We start from the raw sequence: 18631 nt of genomic DNA on the forward strand, positions 1-18631 counted from the left end.
TCCTGCTGTAAAAACCTTGCCAAAACTGACCTCGCCTGTGCTTGTGCCATGAAAAAAGCACCAAGTTCACTCTGCTGAGTGGTTAGGTGTTTAGGAAGGGCATCCAGCTGTAAAAATCCTGCGAAAACAGTCACAGAAGTCTGGTGCAGGCTTCGGCCTAGCCGGCCCTTGTGAAAGCATTCCACCAATGCTTGCATGGAAGGTGGACATTAAACGATGAGGAGGAGGAGGAGGAGGAAGAGGAGGAATGGGTGGGAAGGAGGAGGAATGGGTGGGGAGGATGAGGAATGGGTGGGAAGGAGGAGGAATGGGTGGGGAGGAGGAGGAGGAATGGGTAGGGAGGAAGAGGAATGGGTGGGGAGGAGGAGGAGGATTGTAGGCTTGGTGTGAGTCGCTGGATCTGGCTAGTTTGAACATAAAGGAGGTGAAATATTTGGGTCAAATATGGTCAGTTTAAATACTAAAGGGTTAAATTTTTTGTTATTTATTTCCAGATAAAACTGACGAAATGGATGAAGAGAGCAAAGAGATTCTGAGCAAAGTTGGACTGATTTGTGTGTGTATAACAACAATTGGTGTTTATACATATACTGTGACCTGTATTCAAGATATTGTTAGCACTTGCACTGTAATTGCTAAGCCTGCTCCAAAGGTAAAGCATTTCAAATATTCTTAACACTTGTGCTGTCACTGGTAAGTTTTAGCAAGAACATATCATCAGTCCACACACCCCTTAACCCTTTTGATACCAACCCGGCTGAAACCACTTCTGGCTGTGTAGTACTAATGTCTTGTTTTCATAAGTTCTGAATTAAAACCTTCCACCAAACCTTAGTCACAATTTATGTCCCTAACACTAGCTTAATGATAACTAAGTTATTTTACTATATTCTTTGTTATATTTAAAATTAATTGAAAGAAACACAGAGCATCTCAAAATAAATACGGTAACAAAAGGGTTAAAAAATATAATAGAGAAACAATTCTTAACCCTTTTGATACCAACCCAGCTGAAACCACTTCTGGCTTTCTAGTACAAATGTCTTGTTTTCATAAGTTCTGAATTAAAACCTTCCACCAAACCTTAGTCACAATTTATGTCCCTAACACTAGCTTAATGATAACTAAGTTATTTTACTATATTCTTTGTTATATTTAAAATTAATTGAAAGAAACACAGAGCATCTCAAAATAAATACGGTAACAAAAGGGTTAAAAAATATAATAGAGAAACAATTCTTAACCCTTTTGATACCAACCCAGCTGAAACCACTTCTGGCTCTCTAGTACAAATGTCTTGTTTTCATAAGTTCTGAATTAAAACCTTCCACCAAACTTTAGTCACAATTTATGTTCCCAACACTAGCTTAATGATAACTAAGTTATTTTACCAAATTCTTTGTTATATTTTAAATTAATTGAAAGAAACACAGAGCATCTCAAAATAAATACGGTAACAAAAGGGTTAAAAAATATAATAGAGAAACAATTCTTAACCCTTTTGATACCAACCCAGCTGAAACCACTTCTGGCTCTCTAGTACAAATGTCTTGTTTTCATAAGTTCTGAATTAAAACCTTCCACCAAACTTTAGTCACAATTTATGTTCCCAACACTAGCTTAATGATAACTAAGTTATTTTACTAAATTCTTTGTTATATTTAAAATTAATTGAAAGAAACACAGAGCATCTCTAAATAAATACGGTAACGTGGTGGTGGTGGTGGTAGTGGTGGTGGTGAATGTAATGAAATTTTACTGACTTTCCTGAATGTTCTTTTCCAGAATCATACAATACACATTACAGAAGATGGTTATGAGAAGCATGCTATCACTATACGGCCCCATGACTATGTTTGGTGGGTGTGGCAGAATGAAAAACTCCCTCACAATATTGTACAGGTAATGCAATTATTTTTTTTTTCTTAAATATGACATAGAAGAGATCATACTTTAATTGTTGATGTTGTTGTTCAGCTCCCAAGTCAGCTCAGCACAAGCAGAGCTATGACCAATGCATTCCAACCATGACCATCTTGACATTTTTTTCAGACTTGTCCCCAAGCATAAAGCTGGTCTCAACCTCTCCTGGGGTTCTTAGTCCTGTTAACTGCATGGTGGTGGTGTTGGTGGTAGTGGTGGTGGTGGTGGTGGTAGTAGTGGGTCTCCACTGTACCAGTGGAGAAATATCACACAGTAAACGTTGTGAGCAGTTGAAATTGGGAAGGGTTTCAGGTTGTAAAAATCATGTCAAAACAGACATTGGAGTATGATGTCCTTGAATCCATTAATTCCTCTCAAACCATCCAAACTATGCCAGCATAGAACATGGACATTAAATGATGAGGAATATACCTTTGACAACATTACCCAATTTTTCCATTTTTTTTTAATGGTAGAGTGTAACTTGAGAGAGATTTGGCAGTTGTTTCTCACATGTCAAATGACCATGTCATAACTCCCTGGGTATTGTAGCATGCCAGTTTAGTGACTGGTCTATTAAGTTACACTTCATTATGTATATGTTTGTTTGTCCCCCCTCAACCATTGCTTGACAACCGATATTGGTGTGTTTACATCCCTGTAACTTAGTGGTTCAGCAAAAGAGACCAATAGAATAAGTACCAGGCTTACAAAGAATAGGTTCTGGGGTCAATTTGTTCATTTAAAGGCAGTGCTCCAGCATGGCTCCAGTCAAATGACTGAACCAAGTAAAAAGAAGAAAATCTATATATATATATATATATATAGAAAGAGAGAGAGAGAGAGAGAGAGCTACACACAGACACACACACACACACACACACACACACACACACACACACACGCACACACACATACACACACACAGTGAGCTGGCAGAAAAGTTAGCATGCTGGGTGAAATGCTTAGCGGTACTTCATCTGTCTTTACATTCTGAGTTCAAATTCTGTCAAGGTCAACTTTGCCTTTCATCCTTTCAGGTTCGTTAAATTAAGTACCAGTTGTGTACTGGGGTCGATCTAGTCGATTGGCCCCCTCCCCCACAAAAATTTTGGGCCTTGTACCTAGAGTAGAAAAGAATGTGAGGGTTGATGTTTTGGATGCTAGTCCCTGATCAGGAAAAGTAAAAATAATGACAAAAGTGGTAGGAAAGCAAAAGTGTGTGTGTGTGCGCGCATGTGTGTGTGTTTATATAAGTTTGTATTCTCTCATCTATATGTGTGTCCAATCACTAATTGTTAGCAATGGCTGCAGCAATGATGTCATTTGCATGCAATCCCCTGTCAAAACACATCTGAGCTTCTTGGCATGTCTTGGTGTTGCATGACCTTCATAAGCAAAAGGTTCATTCATACTGTGGCATTTGTTTCTGATTCTCCATATTCATAAGTCAAGGCTGTTTATTGTTTGATAGACTGGGAGATAATTACCTCCCTTGGGAACAAGAAGGTGTTAGTGACAGGAAGAGCATCCGACTGTAGAAGACTCTTCCCAAGCATGCTCTTGTCTGACCCATGCTAGCATGGAAAAGTAGGCAATAAAACAATGATAATGTTCAGGATCGTGGTGGTGGTGGTGGTAATGATAATCATCATCATCATCATTTAATGTCCGCTTTCCATGCTAGCATGGGTTGGACCAAAAATTGTTTACACCCACAGAGGGACTCGAACCTGCGACCCTCAGATTACTTCTAAAATTGACTTATAAAAGTCTGATGCTCTACCGACTGAGCTAAGCAGGCGGGCAGTGGTGAAAGACAAAGTTGATTGTGACAAGATTTGACTCCAAGTATTCAGAAATAGTGGTAGTTATACTGGTTTCATATTTTTGCACAGGACCAGCAATTTCAGGAGAGGGGATAAGTCATTTACATCAACCCTACTACTTAACTGGTACTTACTTTATTGACACCCACACGAAGAAAGGTAAAATCAACCCCAGCAATATTTGAACTCAGAACATAAAATCAGAAGAAATGCTGCCAAGCCTTTAGTCCAGCATGGTAAAGATTCTGCCAGATCTTCACCAATAAAACTGTGGCCGTTATATTACCAATATAATTGTATAATATCTCATTTTTATCAAATATATTTTGATGTATAAACCTTGCCAAGATCTTAGTAATATTATATGTATTGTGTTACATATATGAATGTATGGAATATGTTTATTGAGGTGGTGTTGGGGGTTAAGTGAAAAATCACAAGAGATGACTATTTAGTTCTGAATGTACACAAAACAATGCCACCACAGCAAAATAAGTATTGAACACAACTTTCTAATTGAATACAATGTTCTTACAATGAAGATATTTACCGATTCAAGACTAGTCATATAATAAAATATACAAGGCTGTTAAAAGAAATAGAATTTAGACACAAAAACAGAGATTAATCTTCTTGACTTCAAGAAAAGGAAGCAGAACTTGATTCACTGTGTATTTTATATAATGCTGAGAACATTTTGTAACAGTGAAAAATATATATACAATGTTGTTCAAAGAGAAAGAATTTAGACAGAAAACATAGATTAATCTTCTTGACTTCAAGGAAAGGAAGTAGAACGTGATTTGCTATGCGTATTTTATATAAAGCTGGAAATAGGTGGGCCGTCTTGTCTTAAGAATTGTCTGCACTCCGTGCTGTCTGGGGTTAAAGTATCACCACATTTTTTCTGGCAACCACAAAGCACTAAAACAGTTTTCTTTTAGTTTCTTTGTTATTTGATTGATAGTCGCAACAGTCGATTGGTAAGAATTAAATTCCTTACCATTATCTTGTGCTACTAAGTTCAGACTAACCAATGATAGTGAACAATTAAGTGGGTAGTAACCAAACTTAAATGCAAATAAAGTATTTTTGTCTCTTCAAAACTCTATATCTACCTCCAAAACACCTTGTAATGTTACCTGCATTGTAATATTCTTTTTACAATAAGCTGGTAGAAATGTGGAATTTGAACTCTTTTCATTCTGAGTTCAAATTCCACCGAGGTCGACTTTGCCTTTCATCCTTTTGAGGTCGATAAATTAAGTACCAGTTGCATACTGGGGTCGATCTAATTGACTGGCTACCTCCCCCAAAATTTGGGGCCTTGTGCCTAGAGTAGAAAAGAAAAAGAATATTTTTTTTACAATAGGTGCAAGACCTAAAATTTTGGGGGATGGGGCCAGTCGATTAGATCAACCCCAGTATATGACTGCTACTTATTTTATCAACACTGAAAGGATGAAAAGCAAAGTCAACCATGGCAGAATTTGAACTTAGAATATGCAGACAGACAAAATGCCACTAAGCATTTTGCCTATGCATGATAACGACTCTGCCAGCTCTCTGCCTTACCTGAATTCTAATCTGAGAGAGTAATGGTCTCAGAGAAGATATTCCCCTTGCCTTTATAAAATTACTTACCATTGAAATACATCTTACATTCATATGTGATAATGCACCTTTTCATTCCCCACTGATCCACTGTTTATATAACCCCTTATACTCACCTTCTTGTACCTTGAGAGTATGTTCTAGCATCCCGTCATTACCATCTTCCAGCTACTCTCACTAACTCGCATATAATGTTCAAAGAGACATTGCCCCTTCTTCCCTCTTTCCCATTCTGGTCCTTCTGATGTCTTGTACAAGGTAGCTATGTCTCTTCTCTATTGCAAAACACCTGTGAGACAAGAAATATTTATTAGTTAAATTCACACCTTTAAAAATTCTTGATAACATTTTAACCATTTGAAATGGGACCTGTAATTTCTACAAGATATAAATATTTTAACAATAAGAAAGTTAACTTCAAACACAGTATAGCTGTAAGAACAGTAGAGAAAGATTGGGTATTTACCCTTTAAAGACAAGAAAAGGTTAACAGAAGGCAGTTGTACCTGTACCTCAAAGATATCTGCTGAGTGCTCTACTATTAAGCTAAACATTCCCTGACAACAATCACCCCCAATTTTATTGCTAAATAAAAACTTTTTCGAATGTGAGAACATTTTATAAACAAACTTGGAAGCATCATATGTGTTGGTGTTTTACAGACAAGAAAAGTAATTTCAAACGTAGTATAGCTGTGAGAACAGTAGAGAAAGATTGAGTATTTACCCTTATATGACAGGAAAAAGTTAGCAGCAGGCAGCTATAGGAATCGAAACTGTACCCAAGAGATACCTGCTGAGTGCTCTACCATTAAGCTAAACATTTACTCTTTTATTTGTTTCAGTCATTTCACTGTGGCCATGCAGAAGCACCGCCTTTAGTCAAGCAAATCAACCCCAGAACTTATTCTTTGGAAGCCTAGTACTTATTCTATCGGTCTCTTTTGCCGAACCGCTAAGTTACAGGGATGTAAATACACCAGCATCGGTTGTCAAGTGATGTTGGGGGGACAAACACAGACACACAAACATATACACACACGATGGGCTTCTTTCAGTTTCCATCTACCAAATCCACTCACAAGGCTTTGGTTGGCCCGAGGCTATAGTAGAAGACACTTGCTCAAGGTGCCACACAGTTGGACTGAACCCGGAACCATGTAGTTCGTAAGCAAGCTACTTACCACACAGTCACTCCTACGCCTGTGAGAACATTTTATAAACAAATTTTGGAAGCATCATATGTGTTGGTGTTTTACAGACAAGAAAATAAATTTTGAACATAGTGTATCCATGAGAACAGCAGAGAAAGATTGGGTTATTTACCTTCATAAGATGGAAAAAAGTTGGCAAATAAATATTTTCTATCAATAAGTAAAAGTCCAAGAGTTATAAATATATGAAAGAAAGTTGTTCTCTCATCAGTTTCCCAAAGATAAACATTATTGTGCTGAGACTCTTCTACAAACAGAAAGGTTAAAGTAATATATAATTATATGAAGACTAACAAATTTTTATCAATGAAAATTACTACTGCAGAGAAAAGAGAAAAAGTAATTTGTGTTCTTGTCAAGAAAGACAAAGAAGACAACTCTGAAATACTCATCATCGCTTTCCATGCTAGCATGGGTTGGACATATGACTGAGGGTTGGCGAACCAGATGGCTGCACCAGGCTTCAATCTTGATCTGGCAGAGTTTCTACAGCTGGATGCCCTTCCTAACGACAACCACTCCGAGAGTGTAGTGGGTGCTTTTATGTGCCACCGGCATGGGGCCAGTCAGGCGGCACTGGCAACGACCCCACTTGAATCTTTTACACATGCCACCGGCACGGGTGCCAGTGATTTAAAACTGAATGGAAGCATGCAGTAAGGTTTTAATGCTTGTGATCTGTTTTTTCATTATTGATGCAATTTTTGAGTAATTAAGATTGTGGTGAGTGGTGGAAACACTACATTACCTATGTTAGTTTTCACTTAACTATGTCTTTTTTTATGTTCAAGCCAATCATATTGGAATCTTGGTAACGTCTCTATTTTGCATTATTCCAATGTTGTGAGCCTGAACAATTGTGGAGATCTCCCCTCGAGAAACCATTGGTTGCCTTGTTTATTCACAAATAAAGTATATGTATGTGTATGTGTGTATATACATATATATGATGATGGCGATGGTGACAGATTCTCTCATCATGAACAACAAATGAAAGTTCAGTAAAATAAAGCAGTAATCATGTTCTATGGACATGCATGTGTCTCTTGAGGCCTGCTGATACCTTGCAAACATTGTGACAAATGGAACAAGTTGAGGACTCAGTCTGCTTGAGTTCTTGTGGATCATTTACTACATGTTTTCTTGGCTGGAGAGCAATATTTGCTTTGCTCCATGTCACAAACCACAATGGCAGGTAAGGTTTTCATTTAGAGGAGCAGCATTTTGCCAGCATGCCTTCATACTTACATGAAGTTGGTCCTGATATTGGGGAGCCAACTTTGCTCAAATCTTTGAACTAAAGAGAAGCAGGACTGGGACCAGGTCCTGCATTCTGGTGCTTTGTTTTCCCAGAATGAAAAGGGAATGTTACATCACTTCAGACTGTCTTTTATATTTATGTCTAATATTTTATTCCACGAGGCTCCGGCAGGGGGTGGTGGTGATCCCTACTGTACTCTTTCACTACAACTTTCTCTCACTCTTACTTCCTGTTTCTGTTGTACCTGTATTTCAAAGGGCCGGCCTTGTCACTCTCTGTGTCACGCTGAATATCCCCAAGAACTACGTTAAGCGTACACGTGTCTGTGGAGTGCTCAGCCACTTGCACGTTAATTTCACGAGCAGGCTGTTCTGTTGATCGGATCAACCGGAACCCTCGTCGTCGTAACCGACGGAGTGCTTCCATCCAATATTTTATTGTTATAATGAAGATAATCTATGGATTAATTTTTATTATTATTTCAACCATGTATAGGTTACTTATTCCTATGAACCAGTCCAAGGAGGATTCAACAGCGGGACAGTCAGAGAGTCACCTTCTGCATTTATGCATCAGTTTCACACACCAGGGACATATTATTATCAAAGGTACAAATATTTTACAACTTTTTGTCTTGTTTTAAACACTAACTCTTGTGAAGAAACTAGATTTTAGAGATATCGTGTCTAAAATATCTTGATGAATTCTTCTGCAGCATCCTTCTGTTATAGTTATGTTGTCATCCAAGACACTAGTACTGTGATTTTCAAGATCTAAGTCTTCAGTGATAACTCTTTGATGATAAACAAAATACTAATCAAACAATGCAGTTACCTGTTGTGTCTAGGGAGAGTTACTTTCTTTTTGTGCCTTATAATTTAAGAGTCAAGACGAATGAAAAGGTTGCAAGATGCAATGAAAATTATAGGAAAATAAAAATAAGAAATAAGTGGAAATTTTACCGGTGAGTGTGTTAAATTATAAGGCACAAAAAGAAAATGACTCTCCCCAGACACAACAGAATATGCTTCAGCACACGAACACACATAAAGAATCTTGCAAACCAAATCTGCAGTTACCTTGAGCCTCATATTCCAGATGTCATGATTTTATAGGTAGTCATCACTTGTTCATTTGATTGCAAACAGATCATTAGAAGATGAAGAGAGGATTGTGTTCTCCTCATCAAAATAAAACTGATAAACACTCTTCTGTGTTACTTCTTTTGCCAGCCATCACCTACTCTTACTTGTGTCTCATTGCTCACCCTCCATTCCATTCACTATTGTTATTGCCACTCACTCCTCTACCAACACCATCTTCAACACCACCTGTAACCGCTAAGTTACAGGGACATAAACACACCACCATCGGTTGTCAAGCAATGTTGGGGGGACAAACACAGACACACAAACATATACACACACATACATACATATGTATTGATTAAGTCTTTCCTTGTTTGTTTTGCAAAATAGTGGTTTTGTCTCTAATTAATATTATATATATATATATATATATATATATATATATATATACATATATACGATGGGCTTCTTACAGTTTCCATCTACCAAATCCACTCACAAGGCTTTGGTCAGCCTGAGGCTATAGTAGAAGACACTTGCCCAAGGTGCCACGCAGTGCAAATGAACCCGGAACCATGTGGCTGGTAAGCAAGCTACTTACCACACAGCCACTCCTGTGCCCAGTAAATGATATGGAACCAATTTGCAATTAGTCTCTTTTGTTGTTGAACAACTAAGTTATAGAAATGTAAACAAACCACCACTGGCTGACAACTTAGCAATTTGGCAAAATAAGAACTGGAATTGATCTGTTCAGCTACAATTCTTCAATATAGTGCCCCAGCATGGCCACAGTACAATGACTGAAACAAGGAAAGGATAAAATATATGTGCTTCTCTGAACTGAAATTCAATTATTTCACCAAGATTTATTTTTGTATATTTAGTTTCTTGATATTTGCTTTGATAAAATTACAGCATCTGAAAATTAAATTTTCACCACTGACAGTTCATTTTATTGAAAAAGTAACCAAAATAATCAAAATTTTCTTTTCAGTTTCCCAATTAAGAAAATAGGTGTTATTCAAGTCACAACTCAAACACAGGTAAAATAAATAAATTCTTCAAATGTTCAACACTCTTTTGCAAAACCAAATAACAAAAATAAACATATTGTTCTTATTTCTTCAAAACATTCAAAATTCTGAGTAACAAAAACATTTCCTTCTCTCTGTTAATTCCAACCATTTGATAACATTTCTAAAGGAAATAAGAATAAGAGCCATAAAGGGTTATATTTTTATATTTCTTAGTGAAATTTTTAATGAAAATTTCTAATACTCTTTACTCTTTTACTCTTTTACTCTTTTACTTGTTTCAGTCATATGACTGTGGCCATGCTGGAGCACCACCTTTAATCGAGCAACTCGACCCCGGGACTTATTCTTTTGTAAGCCCAGTACTTATTCTATCGGTCTCTTTTGCCGAACCGCTAAGTTACGGGGACGTAAACACACCAGCATCGGTTGTCAAGCAATGCTAGGGGGACAAATACAGACACACAAACACACACACGCATATATATATATATATATATTTATATACGACGGGACAAACACAAACACACACATACATATATATACATATACATATATACAACGGGCATCTTTCAGTTTCCGTCTACCAAATCCACTCACAAGGCTTTGGTCGGCCCGAGGCTATAGTAGAAGATTCTTGCCCAAGGTGCCACGCAGTGGGATTGAACCCGGAACCATGTGGTTGGTAAACAAGCTACTTACCACACAGCCACTCCTGTGCCTAATAAAAACGTTTTCAAAATACAATCTACATTTACAAACTACATATGATGACAAAAGAGGCAGACCTCAATATCAGTGGAACTAGAGGACTGTATGTATTGAATGACACAGCTCGACACTCTAACCTCTGAGCCATGCATCTTCACAAACATTACATTACTATTATTCATATATTATGAGATTTTTATCATGGTGCAGGTGTGACAGTACATTTGAGAAGTTTGCTTCCCAACTACATGGTTTTGGATTCAGTCCTATTGCATGGCATGTCTTTTATTATGGCCCAGGTGACTCAAACCGTAGGAGTAGATTTTGCAGGTGGAATCTGAAAAGATTCCCCCCATTGCATATGTGTGTGTGTGTTTCTTTTGTCTTAATATCATGTAATAGTTATAAATAAATACCACTGCCATACAGGAAACTTCATTCATATCCAATATTCTGTGAAAACATGTCTGGCCATGGAGAAATATTATCTTGCTTGGAAAAAGATGCAGGCTGCTGACAGGAAGGCTATGTGGCCATAGAAACTCTATCTTAGTAAACTTCATCTGACCCATAAAAGCATGGAAAGTGGACATTAAAGAAAGAGGTGGCTGTGTGGTAAGAAGCTTGCTTCCCAGCCACATGGTTCCAGGATCAATCCCACTGTGTGGCACCTTGGGCGAATGTCTTCTACTATAGCCTCGGCCCAACCAAAGCCTCGTCAGTGGATTTGATAGACAGAAACTAAAAGAAAGCCTGTTGTATATGTGTGTGTGTGTGCCTGTGTGTGTGTGTGCCTGTGTGTGTGTGTGCTGTGTGTGTGTGAGTGTGTATGTGTGTGTGAGTGAGTGTGTGTGTGTGTGTGTGTGTGTGTGTATGTGTGTGTGTCTTCGCGCACGCACGCGCGAGTGTGTTTGTCTCCCACCACCGTTTGAAAATTGGTGTTGATGTGTTTATGTCCTGTAACTTAGCTGTTCAACAAAAGAGAATAAATTCCAAGCTTAAAGAAAAGTACTGGAGTCAATTCACTCAACAAAAATGTCTTCCCAGCATGGCCACAGTCTAATGACTGAAATTAGTAAAAGAGAACAGATATATATATATATATATATATATATATATAATATATATATATATAAATAATTTACAAGATAAGGGCAGAAGAAAAATTCTAATGCCAAATATGCCAAAACAAAAAATTGTCGATAACCATTATAATTTATGCGTCTTGAAACAAACCGATAGAAATCTCTAAAAAATTCATTATTACCGTATTGGTCCAATTTCGGGGTTAATTCATAAGAAAATTTTCCCCTCTTCAGTGGCAAATACACGAGATATAAGTGAGATACTTACTCATACCCATGGAAAAAGCAAGCACTAAGTCCTGAGCACACTTAAGTACCCCAAATATATCCAAAATAGAAAAATCTTCGGCACATCTCGAGACACACACACACACATACACACATACTGTTTTTGTGTTGACCAACTGAAATCTCACGCTATTATTCATATTGTGAAAGGTGGCAAACTGGCAGAAATGTTAGCACGCCGGGTGAAATGCTTAGCAGTACTTTGTCTGTCTTTATGTTCTGAGTGCAAATTCCATCAAGATCGACTTTGCCTTTCATCCTTTCGGGGTCGATTAATTAAGTACCAGTTATGCACTGGGATTGATATAATCGACTTAATCCATGTGTCTGTCCTTGTTTGTCCTCTCTGTGTTTAGCCCCTAGTGGGTAGTAAAGAAATAGGTATTTTGTCTGTCTTTACATTCTGAGTTCAAATTCCACCAAGGTCAACTTTGCCTTTCATCCTTTCAGGGTCGATAAATTAAATACCACTGGGGTCGATCTAATTGACTGCCCCCACCTTCCCCAAAATTTCGGGCCTTGTGCCTCGAGTAGAAAAGATTATTCACATTATGACTCAAAATTTTAATTTAGATATGAATGCTTTAGTGTGGATGGTCTCACATGGCTTGATATTAAATAGATTAAAGGGTTAAACTGTAGCATTTCATTTAAACACAACTTATTTTTCTTCAGGTCCAAGAAGTATCAGTAAACATTGGTGACATCAGACCAGACCCAATAGTCATCAATGTGAATGACATTATATGTTGGGTGTTTAAAGTCCCCAAACTATATGATCTACAAGAAGTTGATTTTTTAAAAAGAGTCAAATCATTCGAAACAAAAGATGAGGAACTTGTCAAACGGTACAGCATCATTTTTCATATTTTTTATCATTGATCTCTCTATTTTTCTGAATATCTAAGTTCACCATACTGAGTTGCATCCCTTGAGTATGTTCCGTTCCTTTAGGGACAGAAATACTATGGCTTAGGATTGGATCCCATTGCACGGCTTTTTGAGCCAGTGTCTTCTGTTGTAGCTTCAAGTTGACCAATACTTTGTGAATAATGTTTGATAGGCAGAAACTGTACGAGAAAGGCAGCGAGCTGGCAGAAATGTTAGCACGCTGGGCAAAATGCTTAGCGTTATTTCGTCTGCCATTACGTTCTGAGTTCAAATTCTGCCAGGGTCGACTTTGCCTTTCATCCTCTCAAAGTCGATAAATTAAGTACCAGTTACGCACTGGAGTCGATGTAATCAACTTAATCCATTTGTCTGTCCTTGTTTGTCCCGTCTATGTTTAGCCCCTTGTGAGCAATAAAGAAATAAGAAACTGTACGAGAAGCCTCTAATGTGTGTGTGTGTGTGTGTGTGTGTGTGTGTGTGTGTATGTGTGTGCGCGTGTGCATTTGGAGGGTGTTTGTGTCTCCTTGCCTTGACAATAGTTGTAAACAAGTGACACTGTTATGCAAGTGATGTTGTGCATTTCCAGTCTTCCAGAGAAACATGTCTGGCCATGGGAAAAAATTCTTTGCTTGGAAACAGGTGAAAGGATGAGCATCCGGCCATAGAAAATCTACCTAAACAAATTCCATTTATCCCATGCAAGCATAGAAGCGTAAATGTTAAAACAAGGACAATTTATAACCGATTATTAACATGACTCTCACACATTTTTAAAAGATAAACATCTTAAAACTCACTGAACATTGATTGATTTATTATACCATATAGTCTTTTTTATTTTTGTGAACTCTTAAACTTATCTACACTGTCTTTTTTTAGGCGTTGCATAGCAAAAGTTCTTGAAAAGCCTGGCCTGTTTCATTTCACCTCCAAATCTTTCTTAAAACAAAAGGTAAAAATTTCAAAGACAATGATTCTTGTTGAGTTTATTTAATTATGCCTCTACTCTTTTATGCTTTTACTCTTTTACTTGTTTCAGTCATTTGACTGCAGCCATACTGGAGCACCGCCTTTAGTCAAGCAAATCGACCCCAGGACTTATTCTTTTCAAGCCTAGTACTTATTCTATCAGTCTCTTTTGCCGAACTGCTAAGTTACGGGGACGTAAACATACCAGCATCAGTTGTCAAGTGATGTTGGGGGGACAAACACAGACACACAAACACACATACACACACACACACACACACACATATATATATATATATATATATATATATATATATATATATATATATATATATATATATATATATATATATATACAATGGGCTTCTTTCAATTTCCGTCTACCAAATCCACTCACAAGGCTTTGATCAGCCTGAGGCTATAGTAGAAGACACTTGCCCAAGGTGCCACACAGTGGGACTGAACCCGGAACCATGTGGCTGGTAAGCAAGCTACTTACCACACAGCCACTCCTGCGCTTATATCCTCTGAACTATATTGAACTTATATGATGTTATTGCAATATGAAGTTATTTTTTTACTATTTTACCAACTACGAATGTTTGGTGCAAGATAGACCTGAGTGGGAAGCTGTGATTACTTTTATTTATTACAATAGATTTGAAAAAGGTGGCTACCTGGCAGAATTTTTGTGTCAAACAAAATGCTGTTCTGTATTTTTTCCTTTCTCTTTCCATTCTGAGTTCAAATTTTACCCAGGTCAGCTTTGCCATTCATCCTTCCAGGGTCAATAGAGTACCATGTTTGATGGCATAAAAGATGCCCAGGGCATATTAGACACACCCTGATTTCAGCTGTAGCATATTCAAGAAAAAAAGCTTTTAATGTATTAAATTTCGTGGGAGATTCAACTTCACACATAAGACTAGGAATAATTTTTTAGGCATTTAAAAAAACAAAAAAGTGCATCTTATATGCCATTAAAAATGGTACCAGGAAAATACTGGGATCAATGATATTGACTAACTCCCTTTCTTTCAAAATTGCTGGTATTGTTCCAAATTCAGAAACCATTATAGAAGGCTTATAAACCTACACAGAATTTAACCCCAAGTTATGCATTGATATCTTTACAGACATTCTTCACACATACAGCCTAGGTACATCATACTAGTTGTGCATTGCTTCCATGAAGAAAGTTGTCAAATACATCCACAGATGGGCATAGGATACCTAATCATGGATGGTAGAGATATTGAATTAAAAAGCACGACAAAACTTCTTGTTAGGAAAATGATGGATAATCTTGTGGGCTTTTACTGACAACTAGAAGTGAAGAATATATTGGGTTGTCCAGAAAGTTTGTGCTAATTTTTAAAGGAAAGAAAGAGGTCAATAAATACTTGCCATTACATTTTTAATCAAGCAAATATGAACCATTTGGTTGCACAGTGCGTCTCCATCTTTCCTTTAACTTGAAAATACCCTCTTCCAAGAATTGAGGTGGTTTCATGGCAAAGAATTCATCAAGGTGTCTTTTTACCTCATCCAAGGAATTGAAATTTTTACCATTAAGACTATTCTGCAGAAACCTGAATAAGTGGAAATCCAAACGAGCAATATCTGGTGAATATGGAGGGTGGGGTAACACATCCCAGCTGAGCAGCAGCAATTTTTGTCTGGTTACCAAAGCATCAAGTCGCCGAAAATGAATTTTCTTATCTTCCATTTTAAAGGGTTACAGAATTAATACAGGTTATAGGAACATAGACCTTCTTCTATGAAAAGATAGCTTAAACTGTGCTCTAAATGGAGGTGTAGTCAAATCCTATTTTGAGGTTGACTTTGCCTTTCATCCTTTTGGGGTCGATAAATTAAGTACCAGTTACGCACTGGGGTTGATGTAATTGACTTTATTCCTTCATATGTCCTTGTTTGTCCCTTCTATGTTTAGCCCCTTGTGGGTAGTAAAGAAATATAAAGTAAGTCGAAAGGTAAGCTATTATAAATCAGCATGAACTTTCTGGACAACCCAATATTTTACATTGAAATTCCTCAGAATTCTCTTTAATAGCAATGACTAGCATATTTTTTCTTTATATATTCTGGTAGATTTGAATGTGATTATGGTAATTACCATAGCGTTTCATTTCCGTTGCGACAAAAACGTATTCATAACACACTCGAGTCATTAGCACAAGGGATTAGTGACCATTCTGTAAGCCTGATACCCTATCCACATGGTTATTTCTTATCTAGAACCACATCATTTGAGAAAAATGTTATACAATAAAGCAAAATTCAAGAATGTTTGAATTTCTCACCTAAACCATTCTCTTTCTCTTGATGCTATTCATTACTTGAATTTTTTTACAATGAATCTCATTTATAAACTTTTATTCTAAAGCTCTTATCAGACTCATAATTCTAGAGATAATATGTTTTTTTTTTCCTTCGCTTCTAAACTTTCTGTTTCTTCCAATAACTCACAAGTTTATTCACTGTAAAATAAAAATATATACATACATATATATATATATATATATATATATATATATATATATATAGATATATATATATATATATTATATATATATATGTATATATATATATATATGTATGTATATATATATATATATATATATATGTATGTATATATATATATATATATATATATATATATATATATATGTATGTATGTATGTATGTATGTATGTATGTATGTATGTATGTATGTATGTATTTATGTATATATATATATATGTATGTATGTATATGTGTAGTATATATATATATATATATATATATATATATATATATATATATATATATATATATATATATATATATATATATATATATATATATATATATGTATAAACAGAAAAAAATCCTTTTAAATTTAAAAGTACATTGATGTGGAATAGATTTTGAAATTAACTTCTGTATATGGGGAAAAAAGAAAACCTATATTTGGTCATTCTTTTTGTGTTTCTTTTGAATTATCTGTTTTTAAAGGAATTTGCTTTTAGAGAGAGAGGGGGGGAGACCGAGAGAGGAGGGAGAGAGAGAGAGAGAGAGTGAGAGAGAGAGAGATAGCATAATGTGGGTGAGAATTATAGGCTGAATGTATGGTTGGCTGGTTTTATCTTTCAAATTTCTCACCAATGGAGAAAGAGTCAATTTCCAGTTTGGAAACAAGTTTCTTTCATTGGAATTTAGACGACATCAAACAGGGTAGTCTTGTATGTAAGTATGTATGCATGCATGTATGTATTTATGTATGTATGCATGAGTGTATACGTTTATGCATATATGGATGTATACATTTCTGCATAGATGTGTGTATACATTTATGCATATATACATGTGTGCATGCATGTATATATATATATGAATGCACAGATGTACACATAGGTGCAAGCCAAGATTGTACTACATATGTGGAAAATATTTCATCTCAAACTTCATGAATGTTTTACATATTTTAACAGTACCGCTGGCAACTGATTATGGCCGTTGCCAGCCTCCCCTGGCACCTGTGCCGGTGGAATGTAAAAAGCACCCACTACACTCACTGAGTGGTTGGCGTTAGGAAGGGCATCTAGCTGTAGAAACACTGCCAGATCAGACTGGAGCCTGGTGCAGCCATCTGGCTTCCCAGACCCCGGTTGAACGTCCAACCCATGCTAGCATGGAAAGCAGACGTTAAACGATGATGATGATGAGGAGGAGGAGGACTGACTATGTATAGCAGTAATTGAATTCTTATTTTGTGAACTGCAGCTTCTCAAGATTTGTACCAAGGCCATTAGTCACACAGCCAAGTATGTATGTATGTATGTATGTATGTATGTATGTATGTATGTATGTATGTATGTATGTATGTATGTATGTGTATGTATGTATGTATGTATATATGTATGTATGTATGTAAGTATGTATGTATGTATGTATGTACATATGGGAACATGAGTTAGAGGTTAGGATGTTACACTCATGATTGCAAGATTGTGGTTTCAATTCCTGGACTATGCAGTACATTGTGTTCTTGGGGAAAACACTTCATTTCATGTTGCCCTAGTCCACTCAGCTGGTAAAATGAGAAATTCTGCAATGGACCTGCATCCTGCCTAGGGATGCATATACCACAGAATCCAGGAAACCAAACTTATGAGCTGGTAGCTCAGGAAGGACCTTTGATTCTTTTTTTTTTTATGTTTGTATGTATGGTAATCATATCCATAAAAGATATTCCTCTCACTGGCTTAATACTCCAGAAAAAGAAATAAGGCTGAATACCAACCCAATGATACTCTTAAGTTCATAAGGCGGCGAGCTGGCAGAAACATTAGCATGCCAGGCGAAATGCTGAGCAGTATTTCGTCTGCCGCTACGTTCTGAGTTCAATTTCCACCGAGGTCGACTTTGCCTTTCTTCCTTTTGGGGTCGATTAAATAAGTACCAGTTATGCACTGGGGTCGATGTAATCGACTTAATCCCTTTGTCTGTCCTTGTTTGTCCTCTCTGTGTTTAGCCACTTGTGGGTCGTAAAGAAATAGATCCTCTTAAGTTCATAAATGGATTAACATCTTCAGTGATGCAAAGATGTTTAAAAACATCCTTAATAAATCCTCTCTTAGTTTTTGATAAAGATTATTCATTATCAACCTTATTTTTCTCCAGGGGAACAATGAGAATGAAACTGTATTAAGTACAGTC

General features: G+C 36.7%; 1 protein-coding gene across 4 annotated transcripts in view; it reads left to right on the forward strand.

Moving 5' to 3' along the window:
- The window catches only part of LOC115211041, a 184528-nt gene that overhangs the window by 44729 nt on the left and 121168 nt on the right, over positions 1-18631 (forward strand). For all 4 annotated transcript variants that reach the window (XM_029779905.2, XM_036501886.1, XM_029779906.2 and 1 more), the window contains exons 13-19: positions 495-652; positions 1786-1902; positions 8336-8448; positions 9926-9974; positions 12725-12897; positions 13820-13892; positions 18596-18631. The exon at positions 18596-18631 is cut by the window's right edge and continues 81 nt beyond it. In XM_029779905.2, the coding sequence (XP_029635765.1) occupies positions 495-652; positions 1786-1902; positions 8336-8448; positions 9926-9974; positions 12725-12897; positions 13820-13892; positions 18596-18631 (719 nt within the window). The remainder of the gene's footprint in view (positions 1-494; positions 653-1785; positions 1903-8335; positions 8449-9925; positions 9975-12724; positions 12898-13819; positions 13893-18595) is intronic.

This window comes from Octopus sinensis, linkage group LG4, assembly GCF_006345805.1.
Source record: "Octopus sinensis linkage group LG4, ASM634580v1, whole genome shotgun sequence".
Lineage (NCBI taxonomy): Eukaryota > Metazoa > Mollusca > Cephalopoda > Octopoda > Octopodidae > Octopus > Octopus sinensis.